The sequence below is a fragment of the Cheilinus undulatus genome, linkage group 21, assembly GCF_018320785.1.
Source record: "Cheilinus undulatus linkage group 21, ASM1832078v1, whole genome shotgun sequence".
Lineage (NCBI taxonomy): Eukaryota > Metazoa > Chordata > Actinopteri > Labriformes > Labridae > Cheilinus > Cheilinus undulatus.
In genome coordinates, this window is record NC_054885.1 from 32,774,574 (window position 1) to 32,797,377 (window position 22,804).

General features: G+C 39.9%; 1 protein-coding gene across 1 annotated transcript in view; it reads left to right on the plus strand.

The window, feature by feature from the left end:
• Window positions 1-3,125: 3,125 nt before the first annotated feature.
• Window positions 3,126-22,804, plus strand: part of gpr139 (G protein-coupled receptor 139) — a 30,382-nt gene continuing 10,703 nt past the window's right edge. The window contains exon 1 of the mRNA XM_041778453.1: window positions 3,126-3,273. Coding sequence (XP_041634387.1) covers window positions 3,126-3,273 — 148 coding nt within the window. The remainder of the gene's footprint in view (window positions 3,274-22,804) is intronic.

Below are 22,804 nucleotides of genomic sequence, written 5' to 3' on the forward strand. Positions count from 1 at the left end.
TTACCAAATGCTCTTCCTAGCCTCTCATCACCGGATCATTGAAAGCTGAATACTGGGTTTTTTGACCCCTGCAAACTGAACAAGCAACTCTCATGCATTACTTTAGACTCTTTCATTATTTTTTTTCTGACTGATAAGCAGGAGTAAATTAATTTACAGGTCCCAGAGCTCCTCCGTGTTATTATGTGTCTGTTTTCCCCAGAGGGTTTAAAGCGGCATTGCTTTCATTGGGCTGATAAAGGCATGCGCTGGGGCTAAAAATGGGCAAGGAATAAACATCATATGGAAGAAAAGTCTAGTAATTAGATTTCTGCTCTTTTGCATGAGTTATACTTGCTGTAGGAATGATCTCTACATTCCAGTATATTCATAGAGAAAGAAATAGCAGTTTTCATGCAAATGTAAAGGATGTATTCTATTAAAACTGTCAGATTAACCTATAAAAAAGACTGTCAGCTGCAGACTGGTGTTTTTCTTAAGAAGGAATCTGTTTGTCAGTGTCAGCCTTGAGCTCATTAACACATTTTAGCTGCAGATTCACAGTTCGCACTGCATGGCAAATTAGATTGAGTCCCAACCCCCACTCCCACTCACGCACACCTACACCAACACGTGTCCAATCACATGTATTTATCCTGTATGCAGTGTTTAGGATATGCAAATAACAGGGGGATTCATGTTAGGATTCGTGTGCATGTGCACTCATTTGCAGATTAGTGTACAGTTGTTGAATATCCACTCGTGAATTTGCAGAATTAGCAGACACACTGAGGAAATCTCAAGGGCAAACACACTTTATCCTTCTTCTTCAATTGTCTTATGACGTCTTGTCATCAGTTTTATTGCCTCTCAGCGCTTGCAGGCAGTGTTCATTTTGACAGCTATTTTTAATTTTAGTCTAAGTCTTAAGGATAAAATATCCATCAGTTTACCCTTTATAGAAGTGATCTTCAACTGATTGCTTGGGGGCCACATCAGGCCCCCACAGCCTCCTATCTGGCCCTCAAAAGATTATCAAAGTCTGAGAATGTACAGAGGAGAATATGTTGTGGTATTTAGGCTATCTTTCTTCTTTAAATACTGGGCTGTAGCTCATTTATCTCTGATGGCCACTCGCACAGATCGATCATCTGAGACACCGTATATATCCCAGAACAGAAATACTTTTGAAATACTCTCAGATTTAAATTCTATTTAGGGTTATGGAAAATAGAATACCAAAAGCTAAAAGTTAAAAACCTGACCTGAATGACCTGATCACAAAACATTTAATAAAGCCAAGTAAACAATCGTCTTACAGGAAAAATGCTGGTCCACCAGGAAAACAATCTAACGCAGCCAGCATAGCTCCATAGCCTCATTAGCTGCGCAAGATATGTAGCTAGCATAGCTAAAGCCTAGCTCACTAAACAGCTATTTAAGCTATGTCTGTTTGCTATCTGTGTAGCTAAGTTAGCTTAAGCTATGTTTGCAAAAGCTCACATTGCCACAGCTAACTTAGCTATAGATACGCTCAAAAAAGCAGCAACATATCTATTTTATCTGCGTAGCTAAGCTTTCTATTACTATGTTTGCTAAAGTTTATATTGCCATAGCTAACTAAGCTATAGATAACTGAGATATAAATCTAAAATAGCTAAAGCTAAGCTCACAAAGCAGCTACGTAAGCTATGTAGGTACGTTATCTACATTGCTACCTAAGCTTTAGCTATCTTTGCTATAGCTCACAATGCAAAAGCTAACTTGGCTATAAATAAGGGAACTATATAGCTAATGTAACAATGTAGCTAATGTAGCTGACGCTAAGCTCACAAAGCAGCTATGTTAGCTACGTATCCATGTTATCAACGTTGCTCAGTAAGCTTAAGCTAAGTTTGCCATAGTACACATTACCATAGCTAACTTGGCTATAGTTAATGGGGCTATGTAGCTCATACAGCTACTTAGCTAACCTTGCTGAAGCTAAGCTCACAAAGCAGCTACATATTCACATTATCTGGAACTACAGAGCTAATGTAGCCACATAGCTAATGTAGCTTAAGCTATGTTTGCGTGCATTGAGAAGGCAAACTTAGCTAGATTGGCTTATGTAGTAGCGTTACCTATAAACCTAGCATAGCTATGCTAGCTAAAGCTAAAGCTTACAAATCCAAAGCAGGCTACTGTTCATGTAACTACTTCTAAAACGGGTATACACAAAATTTAATCCCAGGTTAGACCTCTGACCTTTACTCTCTTTTATGACATGTTGTTTAGTCTGTAATGTGTCGTCAAATGAAATGTGCCACAAATAGTCCCACATCTTAATGCAGATCTCTTTGCCATCTCCTAGCTCATTAAGTTAGCAACATGTGCGTACTGACACAGCTGTGTTTACCCATTTTGTCTTGTTGCTCTGATTGGCCTGTAATGAATGTGATGGACAGAATTTTTTGACAAGTCCCTTCTCAAACACTTTGCACAGGAGGTTTCCCAGATAAATGTGAAGTATATCTTATAAAAGAGACTATCTGGTGTGTCAGGTTAATTTTTTTCTACTTTCTCTTATACAAAATACGGTTGACACATTATTTGCCATAGTTTTAGTCTACAAAACTGCAGACAAACTACTTGCAGGAATGTGCTGCCCCTATTTCCCCCTCCTCAGCATCTCTCCACCTTCAGTCTATTGGTCCCTCTCTCTCACTTTCTGCTCTCCAGTGCTTGCCCTTGCTCTCCTTCTACCTTCCTCTCTCCTCCCTCTCTCCTCCTCCTCTTGCTGCGCTCTAGACTGGCTCTCATTCCCCCTCACTCACACTCTCAGGCAGCATCCTCCCCATCCTCTCCACTTCTTACCTTCACACTCACCTCTCCACGCCTCCTTCTCTCCGCTCCTCTCGCCTCCTTCCTTTTCCTTTTTTTTTTTTCCATCACCTACTAACACATATCATCTCTGGCATCTCTCCCTTGTCTCCCTCCTCCTTCTCTTCCTCCCTCTATTCTCACACACTCAACCTTGCTGTCTCACGCACACTCATGCTGATTGGCACCCAAGGACAGAGCACCCTCTCTCCCAAACCAGCGACCGTGCGTTTTGCTCTGCAGGTTTCTTGACTCTGAGCTCAGCTGAGGAAGAGGACCAGACCATGGAGCACAGTCACATCTTCCCTGTTTTTCCCCCTAATGGGAGCTCCTGGAGCCCAGGGCAGCATCCCTCTGAGGTTACCCAGGGATGCCCCCTTGGACCACTGCCGGTCATTTACTACAGCGTCCTGCTCTGTCTCGGCCTGCCGGGTAAGAGACTCGTACGTTTCCTGACTGTGTGCCTTACTTGTTCTGTGTTAATTTGAACAATTATAGATTAAAATCTGCTCTGGTATGTTGTGGGAGTCATACTTTGCATGTTGATCAGTTGTGTAAATGTATGGTCTGTTTGAGTGAGCGTGTCACACACAGCTGCTCCTGAATGTCACTCACACTGTTGATTTGTCATTCTGACCTTGTGGCGGTCTTTTGTGCATGTGTGCTTTGTGTGCAATTGTCTGTTTGAAGTGGCTTCAACATGTGGTAAATAAGTTAGAAAAAAGGCAACTTTGCATCCAGAAAATCTTAAATACTATCACTAAGGCTGTCAATCAGATTTTTTACATCACAATTAATATCAGAATCAATCTTTTTAAAGCCTCATTGGTTGCATTTGTAAATTTCATCATTTTGCATTGAAAAGTCTCTGTTTCATTTCTGTCTTACAGTGTTGATCATGCTTTTATTTTGAAAAAAAAAATTCAGTTACATATAGAATTATGCCATTTACTCAGTCACAGAAAATTTACTTTACATAGATTAAAAATAGATAAGGAATAGTGAAATGTCTGGTATCACAGAGTGCAGATGACTTCAACGTCCTCAGTTGTCTGTGACTCTTTAAAGTGAAATGAGACATTAAGGAGCAGTAGTGGATTTCTTTTACATCACTGTGGCTGCAGGGAGACGCTTTCACGGCTTTACCAACGTGTGCAGAAATGGACAATAAAGCATGAGATTAATTCAATTAGAAAAATTAACAGAATGATAGTGGACCTTGGACTTGTGCGACTGCATTAGTCCTGACAGTCCTAATTAACCTAAAATTCTTGCATGTTTTGGGAAAAAATCAGTGTTAATTTATTCTATTTAACATTTATTTAACATGAACACACAGTAGCATTTACCACTAGTTTTCCTTGCTGATTGAGCTGGTTTGTATGTAACTGTATCATCAGCATACATTGAGACCTAAAATATGTCCTGCAGTCGGCTACCAAATGCATGCTGATGATACTGTTATATACACACTTGCTTTATCAATAATGAAAGCCACTGATCAGTTAAATGGTTCTTTGCACTCTTCATAGGACAGGCAAAGATAGATAGGAAATAAAAGAGAAGATGCACCAAACAGCTGGGTACTAGTCACCATGGCGTTGTTGCCTTTACAGTTATGAGTGTCTTAATTTACTTTAAAAATCTCCTGGACAGCTTAGTGGACAAGTCAAAAGTTATCAAATTATTTGATGTTCCTTTTAGTTTTTCTCACCCATTACAACTTCCCTTTTTTATTTTATCTAATTTCACAGCTATTAATCTACCAGAGGTGTCTTATTTTCTTTCAAAATAAAAGTCAGTTTTCATCCTGGAAGCAGTGTTAATTTCATCGACTAAAACTATGACTAAAAATGTTCTTGGACAGCCTTTTTTCCATGATGAAAACTAGACTAAGACTAACAAAAATAGACCTGTGATGACTAAAACTGAGGTGTTTAGAAGTGTTTGCTTTTCATCCAGAAAGCCTATGTGTTTGGCACTATTTTGTAATGCTAGCTTTTGCTATCTGCTATGTGTTCTTCCGTCACAGCATATCACAGCAGCTGTTTGCATCTACGGGCTTCGTCACAGAGAACGACACCAAATCAAGTTCAAACTAATTATTTCAACTCAGCTATCTGCTTTAACAAGTGTAACAGTGCTTATAGAAGGCTAACATATAAAGCGACAGCCATAAACTTACTTGAATGACAAATTTCCATTCAGCTCTTCTGGATGGGGTCAGTTTCTCAGTGTTCAGTAAGGCAGGGAACTCTGGAAGGGGAGTGATGCAGGCTGCAGAAATTTGTGAGCCACTATCTTCAATCAGAACTGTTTCAAAGAAGTTCCACTCATGACAACAGTAGCGCTTGTGGACATGGGCTCACAGTTTTCACACCTACACCACAAGGTAAGCTAACCAGTCTACACTAAAGCAAAATAGTGCCAAACACAAAGGCTTTTTCAGTGATAAAGAAAACCCTAAAAAATTTAAATATGGCTTATAGCATTGTTTTGTAGCCCATTTACCTAAAAATCGCTAAACTATGCAGCGGCGCTGTACCCGTCTGTGGTGCTATATGGCCTAGCTTCCCCAAGCATGTCCTGTTTGAAGGGGCAACAGTTGCTAAAATCTCTAATGGCACTACTTTCACCAAGTATCTCATACAACCCAACTCCAAAAATACCAAAATATTCCTTTTAATATGATGCAGTACAAATCGCAAAGTAAAATCATAAGAAAGGGCAGTCTCCACAGATAAGGCAAGCCAACTGGAACTCCTGAAAACCAAAAATGCTGTCACAATAACCGAGGATCACTGGACATCAGTGAGTCATTTTGTACATGCACTCCTGCATATTTCATAATGTATAAAAGCACTAAAAACTGTGTTTCACAGGACAAGGACTTTGGAGCTTGCTTCTTCATCCAGGGTTTTCAGCCCTTTGTCCTAAAAGCCCCTATTACTTGTATCTTACAAATGCCAAGCCCCTTCAGAACCAACACAAAGAATTATTCATAAATCTCTGTCAAAAATGTATATCAATTTTAAAATTAGCTGGTAACATCCCAACAGAAAAGGCATGATAACACTTTTTCCTAGCACAAGACATTTGAATAGACAACCCAATTAGTTGGTTTCAAAACTTAGGTAGTCTAATAAAAAAATAATGTTGGCAACTTTAGAGTAGAAAAAGCCTTGCACCCTCCCTGAGAGCTTAGCCCCCCATTCAGGCCCAGAACTCAGACTGAGAACTAATGCAAAATTCAAGGTTTTAGACCACACAGTGTTGTAGGAGTGCAGCAGTTTGTAAAATAAATCTAAAAGACAACATTATAATGCATCTATTTGAATTTATCTATTCCCAGGTAAGTGACACTAGGAAGAATTGCTTCAGATTGTTGATTTGGATTTAAATGTATTATTAAAATGCAGTTGACAGTGACCAACCATTGTAACTCAGAGATTAATTGTGAATGAAAAAAGCAATGGTTTGGCAGCCCTTGTTTGTCGCCTATGACTGTTTAAGCGATGACTCAAGGCTGACCTGCTGGATGAGTGTGAGTTACATCAACGACCTGAATGAATAAATGACGCTTCCTTGTTGTGTCTTTACCATCGACCGGTGAGTCCATTCACAGTCACTGTCAGCCTCGTCCCACTGCGTGATCTATGAGCGCTGACCTCGTCTCACACAGGGAGGCAAAGTGGTGTGTGATGTGTGTTTTATGAGTGTGTGTCAGAGAGAGAGAGAAGCATAAACTGTGGAGGTCAAATGGAAGAGTGGAAGAGGGGACTTGTTGATGCCTGATCACAATGATCCAGGTGAAAATTCCTCTAGATAATCAGAGGTGTTTACTCATGTATGAATGAAGCATATAAAGCAATATGTGCACTAGAAATAAAGGAGCACTGCATGATATTGCCCAGAGGATATACCTTGAAGTTAGGCTCAACACAACCAGGCTTTCTTTGGTTTAAGCTCCAGTTATAGGGATCTCTTTACAACAAAGCTGGAGATTAATTTCCTCTGTTTTAGACAAAAATCTAAAGTTCCTCAAAGGAGCTTTGAATCAAAATTTCACTCATGAGGTGTCTTTAATGTTAAGTTAGAAATAGATTCATTTTACTGCCTCAGTGCTAGGATAGGGTAGGGGGTGTCATCTTTTTGGGTTGCCCATATGTACGTCCATTCAGGTCGTTTTTATCTCAGAGAAATCAGGGATTTCCTTCAAACTTTGCACAAATGTCCAATCTGACTCAGCGAAGAACTGATTTGAATTTAGAGATCATAGGTCAAAGGTAAAGGTCATTAGAGCTCACGTTTGTTATTAACAACTGAATGCAATATCTCAGGGATGTTTCATGAGTTTTCTTCAAATCCTGCACAAATGTCCATTCTGACTCAATGATTAACTTATAAGAACTTGGAGGTGATAGGTCAAACGTCACAGTCAGTGGGCCTCATGCTCACCCTATGTATATGAATGAGATATCTCAGAAAAAGACTGAGAGATTTGCCTAAATTTCCACTCGATTATCAACTTGTTAGATTTTGGAGATCATAGGTCAAAGGTTAAGGTCATTTGACCCCGCCCTTATTCATTGCTTGTGAATGCAATATCTCTAAAACTCTTGGAGGGATTTTTATCAGACTTTGAGAATGTCCACTCTGACTTAAGGATGTAGTGATAGGGAATTTGGAGGTTATAGGTCAAAATTCAAGGCTGTTTGGCCACATGTAATCCTCGCTTTTGAAAGCAATATCTCTAGAAGGATTTATGAGATTTTCTTTAAACACTACACAAATGTCATAAGACATAAGAATTAACTGATGAGAATTTAGAGGGTGCAGTTAAAAGGTAATGTCATTGTGCCTCATCGACACTTGCTTTTAAATGCAATATATCAGGAATACTAGAAGGAATTCTCTTAAAACTTTGCACAAATATCCGCTCTGATTCAAGGATTAACTAATTGTAGTTTGGCGGTCATTAGACCTCATTTGCATCCCTTGCTTGGAGCGGTATTTCTCAAAAATGTTTTACAAGGGAATTTCTTTGAATTTTGCACAAATGTCCACTCTGACTCAAAGATGAACTAATTCAATTTGGAGGTCATTAGACCTCATGTTCATCCCTTTATTGTGAGTGGTATATCTCAAAAACGTCTTAGGAGATTATCTTCACACTTGGCACAAACGTCAATTCTGACTCAAGGATTGTAATTTGGGGGTGATAAGGTCAAAGGCAATGGTCATTTAGCGTTGTGTAAACCCCCTTGAGTTTGCAAGCAACATTTCTAGAAAGATTTGTGAAATTTCCATCAAATTTTGCACAAATGTTGACTCTTACTCAAAGACAAACTTAAAAGAAACAGTAGATCATAGGTCCAAGTTATTGTGCCTCATTTCCACACTTGCTATTGAGTGAAATATCAGAAATACTTAGAGGAATTACCTTCAAACCTTGCACAAATGTCCACTCTGATTCAAGAATGAACTTTCAGATTTTGGAGGTCATTAGATGTTCTGCTCATTCCTTGCTTGTGAGTGGTATATTGGCAAAGTTTTAGGAAATGTTCCTTAAAATATGCACAAAAATGAGCACTCAGGATGAACAAAACTAAATTTAGAGGTTTGAGGTAAATGGTCAGAGTCATTGTGCTTCATCTTTAAACTTGTTTTTGAATGCAATATTTAAGTAATAATCAAAGGAATTATCTTCAAACTTTGCAAAAATGTCCACTCTGACTCAAGAATGAACCAATCTGAGTTTGGAGGTCATTCAATTTCATGTTCATCCCGTGCTTGTGAGTGGTATTTCTCAAAAATATTTGACAGGATTATCCTGAAACTTTGCAAATATGTCCACTCTGACTCAAGGAAGAACTTGCTGGATTTGGAGGTCATAGGTCAACGTCATTGCGCCTCATGTTCACCCCTTGCTCATGATAAGGATATCTCAGAATCAATGTGAGATTTTCCCCAAATTTTGGACAAACGTTTACTATGACTCAAGGATGACTAAATACATTTGGGGTGTCAAAGGTCATTATTTTCCAAATCTTTTGAGTGCAATATTTCAAGAATGCATGGAGGAATTTTGGTAAAATTTAGTGTAAACCTCCATTTGTAATTAAGGGTAAACTGATTAGATTTTGAGTTCAAAAGGGCAGAATTTCACGCATCTGTTTGATCTACATACATTAAACTAGCTCTGCAATCTACAATGTATTTATTAAAGCAAGTTCCTATCACATTAAAGAAGAGTTAAACCAACCACCACAGCCCTCCTTCTTAACCCACCGCCCCCTTAGGTCTAGATTGAAATAGTCATTTGAATTAATTGCTAATTTGTTGGCTCATTTTGTTTTGAAAGCTTGAGAGAAACATGAGGATTGTTTATTTCCTTTATATTACTTTGAATGTGTGTGTCTAGTTTGGCTTCTAGTCCCTTTATTAAGATACTGGTGCATCAGTGGCCTGCTTTGGGCTCTGACTATCATATATGCATGGCTCATAAAACCAGATCTATCAGTCATTTATTATGTGGTAACATAGGGTTAGAAATAGGGTTTTACTTTGCTAGTCAGTGCCTGTTTTAAGGTCAAATATTTTACAGAGGTTTAAAGAGAAGGAAAAAATCTGCTTGGTTTTATTTGACCACAAAACGTCCTAATTTTTACCTCTTTCCTTGGGAGCACAACCCAAGCTGTTCTGGTTCAAACAACTCTGCACTGCCATGTTTAAAAAAAAAACTGTTTACCTCAGCTGCAGCTGATAAGATTTGCAGTATCAGTAAAAGAAGAAATCTGTCCGTAGTGTCTCACTTAATTGATTATCCTGGACAGCAAATCTAGTCCTGCACAAGCAATTCTTTGTGCTGCCATTTCAAGTTTTTATTCAACTCTGCTTGCTGAGTTGTCTTTACAAATGTGATTGAGGCTGTTTGTTTAATCAGTGAGCAACAATAACCTGCGAGTGTAATGCAATCCTACAATAGTTGTCTGAATTAATGGCAGAGTCGAGAGCAGCCAGCTGATTCTTTGCAGCAGCCTGAGTTCAACTTATTCAATCATTATGACACAGCTCGTTGGGCTCACGCTGAATCATGAATGTTTCATGAGCGTGTGTGAGTAGTAGACACGTACACAATGCTTCCAGATGGATCAGAGGGTGTTACCTCAATTACCAGCCGCTGTTTTGTTAGTTAACAGCACCAGGACTGCACGGAGTCGTCATCACGTCCGTGCCTTTCTCACCTACATTGACCTTAAAAGCTGCAGGCAGGGAAAGCTAAGAGAGAAGGGGGTCAAATCAAGAGGAGGGGAGAAGAAGATAAAGGAAGGTGATGAGAGATGGGATTACGCAGGTCAAGTGGTGGGAAATGATTGCAAGTTGACCTGGGAAATAATGAACCAACAGCTTGGGATGAACAGGTAAACAGAGAGGGAGTTTGTAGAAGGCAAGGGCGTGAGGAAGATGAAAGAGAAGAAGAGGTGGAATGCACTTAAGAGAGAAATCCTTGCAGTAATAGAGAAAGAGATTAATAACAGCAGAGTCGGTGAAGTAGCACCCTTTGAGCCAGGAGTGGGGGAGCCGCAGACGAAGGAGCCGAAACGAATTGCCACATTTTTAATTAATCGCTAACTCGTTCTCTCCCTCTGTTCTCTTTCTTTCTTCTCACTCCAACACACTGCTCAGGACACAAACAGACGTGAGCAGGAATAACAAACAGTGCAGTGAAGGTTCTGGTCACTATGACATGCTGTGGTGTGAGGCCTGCTCTTATTGTTTCAAAGTGCAGTAATAGTTTACAACAAAACTGCACTCATGAGCATTTATGCATGCTTAACTAGAAAACCACCCAGACAGTGCAGACCTGCTTATCAGCCCAATCTCCCAATAGTGAAGAAACCTTTATAAAATTTCCTGGATCCGTCCCCATGTGCCCCCCACCACGGCATTCGCCGATTACTCTCTCCCCAGTGGAGTGGAAAGATGGTGAGGCGAGGTATTGGCTGTGCTATGAGTGGACCGTCATGATGAAAGCATTGCCTGCTGGTGCCAACAGATGCACTGACAGTCTCACCCATGGTCTCACTGGACGACTGGAAGTCATGGCAGAGGGTGAATATTCCTCTATTCCTCCCAGCATTGTGAGTATTCTCACTACAATTCGCTGTCTTTCTCTCTGTTACACTCCGACTTGTCTCCTTGACTGAGCGTGCGTCTTTCAAACTTTATAAACTCCAAAACTTTGAATAGAAACACACCAAAATGCTGCAGGGATTGAAGATACTCATGTCTGCCATCTCCTGGTGTAAAGTGGTAAGAGCGCAGACCTCCACCATTAGCCCTATCTCCCAATAGTACAGAATCCTTAAAAAAATTCCTGAATCCAGATGGTGATCTGGATAAGTCCCAACATGTAATCAGTTCTTCCTTATGCCATTTCTGACATTTCCTGAAAATTTCATCAAAATCCGTCCACAACTTTTTGAGTTATGTTGCTAACAAACAAACTAACAAACAAACAAACAAACCCACCCGATCACATAACCTCCTTGGCAGAGGTAATAAAGAGATCATTATGAGGTAATGCATGTCTACTAAAGACATAAGCCATGCATAAATGATTGCAATATTAGCCTACAGACTTGTCATAACTACAGAAATAATACAACTTATTATTAATGATTGCTACTGATTTAACAGTGATTTTCCAAAAGTGCTATTTCTGTTCATTTGTTGCATGCAATTTTTACTGCACTATTCCAAACATCCATCAAAGCATTGTTTCACTTTCTATAAGAATGCCATAATTTGCTTGATTTGAAGACATTTTAAGGCCATGGGTCCTTCCAAGGTCCTTTCTGGACCATGAAACTCTATTTTGATGCGTCTGTGTTCACTCTCAGACACTTATTTACATCAAAATACATGTCTTAATGACTGGAAATAATTTTAGACGGCCCCTTGAAGCATAAAGCCCCAGGCAAAACCTCATAGGATGCTATAGGCCTTTAACTTACATGAGGCAGTCTGTATAACTTTAAAAAAATAGCTTGATGCAGATGGCCTAAGAGGTATATGGACAACACCAACAGGGACTGGAATGATATTGTATTCAAATATATGGTCTTTAATATGGAGTTGGCCCTCCTTCTGCAGCTACAACAGCCCCCACTCTTTTTGGAAAGCTTGTGCTTTTGTGTGAATTTGTGTCCATTCACTCTGTAGAGCATTTATGAGGTCAGGCACTCATGTTGGATGAGAAGGCCTGGCTCTCAGTCTCTATTGCATTTCATCGCAAAGGTGCTCAATGAGGTCAGGGCTCTGTGCAGGCCAGTCAAACCTCAATCTGTCGCCACAGAGTTGGAAGCATAGCATTGTCCAAAATGTCTTGGTATTAAGCATTAAGACCGGCCTTTACTGTAGATAAGAGACCAAGCCCAAACCCTGAAAAACAGCCCCATACCATTATCCCTCTTCCACAAAGCTTCACAGTTGGAACAATGCAGACAGACAGGAGATGTTCTCCCGGCAATCGCCAAACTCAGACTGCTCCACCTGTCTGCCAAACAGAAGCATAATTCTTAACTCCACAGTCAGTCTGGCATCATCTGGCTTGGCATTAGACTTGGTGATCTGAGGCTTGCACGCAGCTCTTTGGCCATGGAAACCCATTCATGAAGCTCCCACTGTACATTGTTTGTGCTTACATTAATGCCAGTGGAACTTCAGAACTTTTCAACATTGGAATCCACAGAACGTTGACTTTTACGCATAATGCACCTTAGCAGTCGCTGACCCTGTCTGGGATTTTGTGTGGTCTTCCGTTTCGTGGCTAAGTTGCTGTTGTTCCTAAATGCTTCCACTTTCTAATAAAATCGCTTACAGGTGATGAATATCATGAATCATCTTTTTACAAGGGTAGCATCCATCACAGTACCACACTTGAAGTCACTGAGCTCTTCAGAACGACCAGTTTAGTATCATATATGTTTGCAAATGGAGACTGCATAATAGGTGGCACCCCATCTATGCAGCCTCCCTGTTTCTGACTTTGACTGGTATCCTGTCCAGGAATGGAAATTGAAACCTGTAAAAGTTCTGTTGTTCAGAACCAGAGAGGAAATGAAGTTGGCTTATTGATACTGCTATCAAGTCTCATGGATTTTGTGACAGAGCGCTAAAAAGTCATATCACTGGTGCAAAAACATAGGCCTACATTGGTTTTTGCAGGGGAACATAATCTCAAAGCTCATCAGCATTGTGTATGAATTTGAAGCAAAATGTGGTACCTTCAACTTTAGTCTTAAAGGAAAAAAGACTCAAGCTCTTCTCAGCTTATACCGCCTCTGAGCTCAGACAGATGAGAAGTATCCATAAGGGTATCATGATCAATAAAAATCTCCATCACTAGTCTTATCTCTTTAATAAAAGCATCAAAAGTCCTAAAATAAATCTGAAAACAGCTTTCAATGTACTGAAATGATATAAGAACCGTCTGAGTCCTTGATTAGTCATACATGCATTAATTAATCATTCAAAACTGCATATGAGCCCAGCAGAATCATAAAGTGTTACCTGAAGCGTGAACTGCTCAGTACAGTTTGCTGTGAAATGGAACTGTTTAGAGAGACATCACTGTTGGTTCAGGTGAGGTTAGTCTGAATAAATTGCAGCTTTGAGCCTCTCTTCACCATCCCTTCTCTGTGATGGTGTTTATAGACTTTTTACCAGCGCGCTTACATTTTCAATCCCACCTGCTCGGCCTTGAGGTCTCTGTTGATGCCTCTGCATTTGAATAATGTGCAAATCTTTTAATGGTAATAAAATGTCTGCAATCCAAGATAGTTTAGCAGGCCCCAGAGCCACTAAGAGGATTAAATTAAATTCTTTGCTTTTCTATTAAACAATTATTAAAATGTGAAAAAATATGAAATTAGTCCTGAGGCTCTCATAAAAGATTTACCAAACCCTGACAAATGTTGATGTTTCCTCAGCCCCAAAGACATGTTTTTCTCTGACAGCATACATCTTTTACATACATACTGAGTTTATTTAACACTTTCACAAGGCTGCCCGAAAGAGGGGAGAAAGAGGAGGACTTTCAGGGGCCCAGCCATATCAGGGGCCCATGGAGGTCAGCAAAATAATGGTCCAGTGTAAAATAAAACTGTGATTAACATTTCTCCTAAATGAAAATCATTCTTATCAAAGCAACATAATTTTACTACTGTATTTATGCTTTAATACAATTTAGCCTTGACACCTTTTCCTCAAACAGAATTACTTTTTCGGTACTGTTAACAATGTGGACGGGTACACTGAACTAAACCATTAGGGAAGTAATGTTGACTTTAAAGCTAAGCCATGATGCGCACAAACCTCAGGATGCAACCAAGTGTAGTGGAAGAAACTGAGACAACTTTGATGGAAAAGAATGATCTTGATTTGAGAAGAGGCACAAATGGTTGAAAATATGGTATAAAAGTGACAAAAAAGGGCAGGAAGATCCAAATTGAGTAAAGGCAGCAGAAATGGGCAGAAAAGTGATGATGGCTTACTGGTTAAATTTGGATTGAAAGCGGCATTAGTGGACTGAAATAGTGGTAAAAAGGGGGTTAAATAGCAATAATGGATGGCAATGGGGTAAAAAGTGTTTAAAAAAGAGACAAAAATAGACCGAAATATTGGTGAAAGGGGGTTAAAAAGTGGCAATAATGGACAGAAATACTGATGGAAGGGGGTTAAAAGTGGTAATAATGGGTGGAAGTGGTGGTGAAAAGGTGCTAAAAAGTGGCAATAGTGGAAATGTATTTGTAATGTTTGGGAAAATGCTTTGTATTTTGTTTTTTTCATAGAAAATTATTTGGAAAATAATCTGTAAATTTTGGGGTATTTGTGAATTTTGGGGCAGGGGTGGTGCCTGTTAACATCTTCGATATGGCATTTCAGGGAATTTGTTTTACTGTTTAGGGAATTTTCCATCAATTTTATGGAATTTTGAGGAAAGTTTTTGTAAATTATTGTTAATTTGGTAGGATTTTGCAGTAATTTCAATTAATTTGGGGGAATTTTCTCATGGTTTAATCAATGGTTTAAGGCGCACCCTACATGGACGGCCTGGGTTCAAACCCAGCCTGAGGCCCTTCACCGCATGTCTCTCCCCCACTCTTGTCCTTGTTTCCGACTCTATCCACTGTCCTCCTCTATCAAATAAAGGCACAAAAATGCCCGATAAAAACCTTTAAAAAAAAAAAAAAAAAAAACAATGTTTAAGAATTTACATAGAAATCTCCCAATAAATTTCAGGGAATTTGTGTGGATTGTGGACAGGAAAATTTCCAAGAAATTAGTAGAAATTTTGTTCATGCTTAGCTTTAAGTTGTCCATCATCAAATAAGGAGAAAAATGACTCCTCCACTCCTCTTTCAGTGACGTACGCCATTTCTTACTGACTTAAGATGCCCAACACCTGAGTGACTGGGCGGCACACAGCTAAGACGTCTGCTCTAAACCGATCCAGAGGGGAATTTTCTGCAGAAACAGGACCTTCAGGAGATTTTTAGTCATCTTTTATTGTTAAAACTAATTTTTGTTCCAAGACAAGGCTAAGCTTTTCAAACTTATCCCTTTATGCCATTGTTTAACTTAAATTCAAACAGCCGAACAGTATTGAATAAGGAGCCATTTGGGAGCCACTAAAGCAGCTCTTATTGCTGAGTTAAACTAAATAGTCCAGGCCTCTAAAAGAAAAAGATTTCCCATTGCAACAAACTGCCTGGTAAAAACAGACCATAGACAACTGTGTCTAACTCTGCTGCTCCAGACGTTAGAGGTTTTTAATCCATGTGTGCACTGGTTTCCCTGTGAGCTTTTTAAACTCTTGCCTGAATGTGTCACTAAATAAGGGACATAAAGAAGCCCAAGACTGTGTTGTTTGTAAGCAGTTTGACTTACTGGCACAGTCATAATCTGTACATATCTTTGGCATTTTGATAGCTCTTCTCTGTGCAGAAATCACTGCTGTGACGTGGCGTCACCTGCAGACAACTAGCTATAATATTGACCCCCATTATTGCAGCCTGAGGAGCATGGATTCTTAATGAACCGTCAGATTTCATGTTTGCAGGCAAAGAGGATGATGAAAACTACATTCAAATTTGGCGGTTTGGATCCACAAGTGCACTTGTCTTAGACAGAGTTGAGAATGTTTCAAGTGTGTAAAAGAGGAGCTACAGACTCTTCCCTACTCTTCCTTCATTCTGTCTTTAAGCATCTCCCTGCTTGTGTTCCTTCTGACGATCAGCGGTGTGACCAGCACACGTGAGAGTCTGAAACCACATCCTCCCACTCCCACTTATCCACCCACCTGAGGGGGGGGAAAGGTCACAGATGTTCAGCGCTAACAACCCCTTGTTTCGCGTCACAGCGCGGGCCAGATGTCAGCCGCTACTTAATGAAGAGATGGGCCCCATTGATTTTCAGTTTGGACTATTGATCTGTCAATCTGCACCAGCGACAGGGCCAGTGTGTTGGGGTGGGGGCTTGTTAATAGATACTATCACTCTAAAGGGAGGGAGTCTAAGATAAAGGGGTGTGAAGTAAAAAGAGGAGAGGAACTGTAGATATTTAGCAACTTAAAAGAAGATTTTAGAGATGGTTTTCCCTGCTCTGCAGGTGGAGAAATGACAGGAAGGGGGGAGGAGAAGGGGGGAGTTTGTCAGCTTGTAATGGGGAGACGAGTCAAAAAGGGGAACAGAGAGGACAGAAAAGACAAAAAAGAAAAGATGTTGCCTTGAGGTAATAAATCAGCGATGCAGTGACAGAGCTGACTTTGTTAGACTAGCTGACAGTAAAAATAAATGCTGTTGCTAAAAAACACTGCATTAGAGGTGTATATTTCTGTGCACGTTGCAGTAAAACATCATCTACTCGATAATTATAATCAGGAAAAGATTTCTGAATTCTCGCCTTTCCTCCAACCGTTTGCCCTTTATTTTCTCTGCATTTAATTCTCCTGCAGCTCTCCTCTGACTTTCACCTCAATATTTCTTGGATTTGAAGCCCCATAAAAATGTCTGGAAAGGATTCAAGCACCCATTTTAATTCTAAGCATTGTTTGCAAAGCCCTTAAACAGATGAGCTGAGTTGTTTTAGTGTGCAGCCACATTATCAGAGAGGAAACTGCCAATCAAAATTTCATCTCACTGATTTAAAGAGCTGGGTAGGCATCTATTATTTGGTTGATTGTCATTTTTTTACATGGATTTTATCAGTGATATTAACTGTTATAAACACAGCCTCATGAAGGTGCGGTGATTAGCCGTGTTGCATCTCGACAAGAAAATTCCTGGTTTAGTCGGACAGGGTGTCTCAGTGCAGATTTTGCATGTTTTCCCAATGCATGTGTGGGTTCTCTGCAGGTCAAAAGGCATGCACTGCAGATGAACTGGTGAATGTTTTTCACTCCCTATATATCAGCCCTGTGATTGGCTGGTAACCAGTCCAGGATGTACCCTGCCTCTTGCACAATGACAGCTGGGGTTGACTCCAGTCCCCCCACACTATGACCTCTGCATGTGATTAGCAGAATAGAATTGATGGATGTCAACATGAAAAACAGATTCTGAAACCTTCCTCCAGTCTGGCTCATTTTACTGCAAAATGGATATTCAGTTTTACTTGACGGAGAAGGCTCTGCTCAATTAGCTTTAGCTTGGATAGATGCATTTATGACAATGAATGCTGAAAACAATGAAATGAGTCCATAAGCAATGAATCCATGGCAGCATGAATTGGAATATGAGGTTGCAACAAGCTTGTGCTGTAATGAAAGAGGCTGGGGTGGAGGTGGTAAAGCTTTTTTATTAGTATCACTTACTTTTCCAGCCAAAAACAAGTGGAAAAGAGTTGTTGTGTCTGGAAAAATCCCTTTTACAGGGAAAACTGGTGGCTCGAGGGCCTTATCAGGCCTGCCATATCTCCCCATCTGGCCCCCACAACATGATCAATTTCAAAATATGTGCAGAGGAATCATTCTACAGGACAAATGTTGCAGTAATTTTTAATTCTGTTTTTTATAAACTCCCTACATCTATTGAAATTACTCAGAAAAAAAAATGTAGATTGAAAGATTGAAACAATTTCATTAGGAATGTCTTTATGTTTCATCCATTTTTGAGAAATCCACCCATAGGCCATTTTTAGCAAATATAATGCATGTTAGACATATATTTACTATTTCATTCTTGAGAAAAACTGCCACTTTCCAAGGAAACTTTTGGATTCAGGTGTTTTAGGAGTGCAATTTTCCTGCTTCAGTTTTTTCATTTATCACTAGACAGCACAGACACAGAAATGTTTGGCTAAAATATCTCAGTCGCCCCCTTGTAGCTGGCTGCAGGAAAATTTCCCTTTTACTGGCATCACTTTTTTGCTGTTTTCATCAGACTACCAGCATCAAACGTCACATAAATGCATTTTTTATTTTTTGTATTTTTATTCTGGTTCCTCTCTAGCTATGATGTGCTTCTGGTTTATGTCCAGGAGGGATTCAAGGAAACATCATGCTCTATGTCCATTCTGACACTTTAAGGAGACAAAAGGGAAATGGTTTTCGTCAAGAACAAAGTGCATGTGACCTTTGAAGCAGGCTTTGATATTCAGCTCCTCTCTGTGTCCCCTCGGCTCTCTTCCCTTTCCTCCCACCACCTCGCTGCTTACATCTCCTCCTCCTCTCTCTGTCTCATTCTGTTTTTTCGTCTAATCCTCCCATCCATTCTCTCTCAATAACCTGCTGTCTTTTTAACTCCCTGTGACCTCTCAGACCACTCTTTCTAACCCTTCATCTACTTCCTCATTTCTCTTCCCTCCTCATCTTCTAGCCTTATTAACCTTTGGATAAGCCTGCAAAGCCAAACCTCAATTCCTTCCTAATGACAAAGAAAAAAAATCCTTAATTGCATTGCACCGTCTTCCTTTTCTTGCAGGCAAAATATCTTTTTTAAATTGTTTTGAAGATGTGCAGGGAGGTCGTGCTTTGCCGGAGGTTTGGAGGGGGTTAAAGCGCACAGTGTGGCGTGTCTGAGCACATCTCCTTCATTGGTGGGATGAGTCAGCCTCGTTACACACCTCGGGGAGCACACCGTGACTCCTCTTTTCCCGCTACACAACGTCAATGGACCCCCATTTTATGAGTTGAGCAGCGGGGGGGGGGCGGAGACACAAAAGCACTCCTCGCACAAATAGACAGAAGGGGTCACTCAAGCAAATACGCACTAACACAAACACAAGTAAAAGTAGACAGACAAACAAACCCACAGCAGGTCATTCTGATTCGTCTCAGCGGGAGACTGTCACTGCAAAGAGAAAAGGAAAAGCATGAAGGTAGGTTTGACACGTGGCTTTGCAGTGAGAAGCTTATGTGTTTATCGTGGTATGATAGGGCCCAATGTGGCCTATGGTGCATTAATCATGGTAAAGTGCCCTTTAAGGCACCTTTCCAGTTAAAAACACATGGAGATGTGCTCTCTCTGGTGCCCATCTGGTGGACAAATCTTCACATGGTGCCTTCTACAGCCTTTGATAGAGCAAAACATATTAAGCCCTTTGGTGTGACCTTTGATTTAAAAAATGATAAAGTGCCTTTGCATTGGATTATACATAAAAAGGGCCTTACAGTGCCTTTCGCAGTGGACAATATGTTATAAAGTGCCTTTAAGGAGGCCCTTTGATTGAACAAAAAAGGGGTAAAGTGCCTTCTAGTGTGAACTTCCACTGGAAAACACAATAAAGTTCCTTTTATATGCTTTTTTATAATTGACAATATATGGTAAAGTACCTACTAAGGGCCCCTATGATTGGACAAAATATGATAAAGTGCCTTTAGGTTCTCAATTGATCGGATAAAACATACTAAAGTGCCCTCTGTGGTGCCCTTCAGTTGAATAATACATGATAAAGTGCCCGAGGGAGCTTGTTATAATGGACAATATTTGATAAATTGCCTTTTAGGGCGCCCTTCCATTGGACAATACCACAGTACATGATCGGACCAATCAGCATAAAATGGCAATTTAGCCTGAACAAAACAAGATATTTTCTTGGGTTCCCTTTGATTGGAAAAACATGGTAAAGTGTCTTCTAGGAAACCTTTGGATGGACAAAACATCCAACAGTGCCTATTAGCTTGCCCACTGATTGGACAAAACATCATAAACTAATGTCTAAGAGGCCCTTTGATCGATCAAAGTGCCTTCTAAGGTGCCCTTTCTTTAGAAAAAAAACATTATAAAATGCTTAATGGAGGTATCTTTAATTGGAAATATTTGAAAAGCCTATTCTAGAGGCCATCTGATCAGCCATTACATGGTGAACTGCCTTTTCAGGTGCCCTTTGATTGGCAAAATTTGACAAAGCCCATTTTCGGGGCCCCTTCAATTGGAAAAACAGTAAAGTGCCTTCTAAAGTGTCCCTTGGTTATTAAAAACACGATAAGTTGCCTTTAGGTTGCCCTTTGATTGGACAAAACATGATAATATGATGTCTAAGGCTCCCTTTGATTGGAAACAAAAGTACAGTGCCTTTTAAGGTGCCCCTTGATAAGATAAAAATGGTAAAGTGCCTTACATGGGTCTCCCTTAGTGGCCATAACATGATAGAGTGCTGTCCCTGGTGTCCTTCCTTTAGACAAAATACAATAAAATGTTTTCTAGGGGTTTTGATTGGACAAAACTTGTTAAAGTGCTTCTCAGGTGCCCTTTGATTTGGGAAATTTGACAAAGCATATTTTAGTGGTCCCTTCAACTGGAAAAACATATTAAAATGCCTTCTAAAATGTCCTTTTTTCGACAGAACATGAAAAAGTGCTTTCTATGGGTCCCTTTGAATGAACAAAACATAATCAAGTCCATAATGGAGGTCCTTTTGATTGAAACATTTTGACAACGTCCATTCTAGGAGTCCCTTTGGTTGCAAAGACATGATAAAGTGTCTTTTAAAGTGCCTTTTGATTAGATAAAACATGTCAAGTGCCTTTTAGGAACCTTTTTATTGGACGTAACATGATAAACTGATGTCTAAGGGGAACTTTCTTTAGACAATATATGATAGAGTTTTCTAGGGGTCCTTTTGATTGGACAAAACTTTGACTGGGAAAAGCGCTTTGACTGGGAAAACTTGGAAAAGCACATTTTAGATGTCTCTTCATTTCGAAAACTTGGTCAAGTGCCTTCTTAGGTTTGTTGAGTGCAGAGATGTGGTAAATACAATCACATAAAAACATTCAATCATCACCAGGGTTTTTAACTATTTTACCTTAAATGTATTAAATGAATTACTTTGTGCACTGGTGCCCACCATAATGCCGTTTCGTCCCCCAAACTTCCTGAGTCAAGACCACATAGACAGTGTTTGGGAAAAGATTGTAGACATTTTTTAAATTATTCTTATTGGCGTAAGATTTTCTACACAGATTGTACCCCTCTTTATTGATATTATTTAATTTTACTTTATCACACTGAAGTTTTAAATTCTGTATCATGATAACCCTCTACCTGAAAGAGCCACCTCATTCCAGCACAATAAGAAGTTCAACTCTGGCCTCTCCCTCCTTCTCCACAGCCCCAGAGACAACGTAAAGAGCAAGAGTCAATTGAAATGAATAGGAAACCCATTGCAGGCTGGCTGGAATTAAATGGAAATGTCAAGCTCGCCGAGGATCCCTTTTGTTTGTCTGCAGAAGGATACGGTCTCACCGGGGAGCCCAAACAGAATAACACCCAGGCAGTGACAGTGAACGCCTCACTGTTTCCATTTCAAGTCTCACCTCTCTTTTTAGCCATTTGTGGGTGACAGAAAGTCAGATACCTGAGGGGAAGAGACGATGGGCAAAAAATGGGGTCAGTGAAAGGGTCTTGTCTAGGGAATATCTGTGCAGCTTTAAATGCACAATATGTAGATCCTGCTGCCACAGAGCTCTCAAGTGAAACAAGATTCATTTATCAAACAGAACGCTGCTGCTTTGTTTGATTAATTTCACATATTGAGGGAGAAAAGCTGTTGAGAAGTGCCCTCTTGGCTTTTAAAGCATTCCAGGATTGCTCACAGTACAAACCAGGTGGGCCTCTTTAACAGCTTTTCACCCTCATTAAGTGAAATGTATCCATGCAATGGAAATAGCTGGGTTCCTGATTTGTGAGACTCTTGTTTTTATGGCTTAGAGTCTATGGAATTTTCCTTTAAAATGACAGTTTTTAAAATGCCTTTTCAATTTTTTTTCAAGTCTTCATGCATCACTTTTTTAGGTAATGCATAGTACAGTGTAAAATCAATGTACCTTGATTTAGGAGTATCACCACAGCCAGATTCATCTTCTCTCATTTGCAGGATACACAGCTGTGAGATAAGGCACCTGCACAAGTTTTAAAGCAAAACCTGTTTACAAGATTAAAGAATGTAGTTGAGATCTTCCTCATTGATTTTCCTCTTATCATAATCCTCCTCTTCTTATCTAACAGGCAAGGATGCTGTAGCTGAAGGCAGACGTCTGCAGCTCTGAAAAGATGTTTATCTGTAAAGCTTCATATTGTGCCACCATATTTAGTAATCCTGATCTCTTTACAGAATGGATTTGACTAGAAACCCTGTTTATAGATCTTTCCATTACATGAGATAAAGAGGCCTTTACTGCAGGTTATCTTCCTAAAGCAGAACATTTCAGTCAGGACCACCTTGTCAAGAAACACACGATTTGCAGCTATAGATATTTCTTTATTTGCGATTATCAATAAGTTTTTAATGGTGTTCATGTGGCTGTGGCTGTTCTGGGATCCTCCTACCATTCCACAAGCCTGCATGGAAAGTATCAAGCCTCCTTCTATGCAGATAAAAAAAAGCACAAGGCATGGAGTGAAGCAGCAAAAACCTAGAGTAGAGCAGGCATCAGTCAGAAGCAGAATAAAGG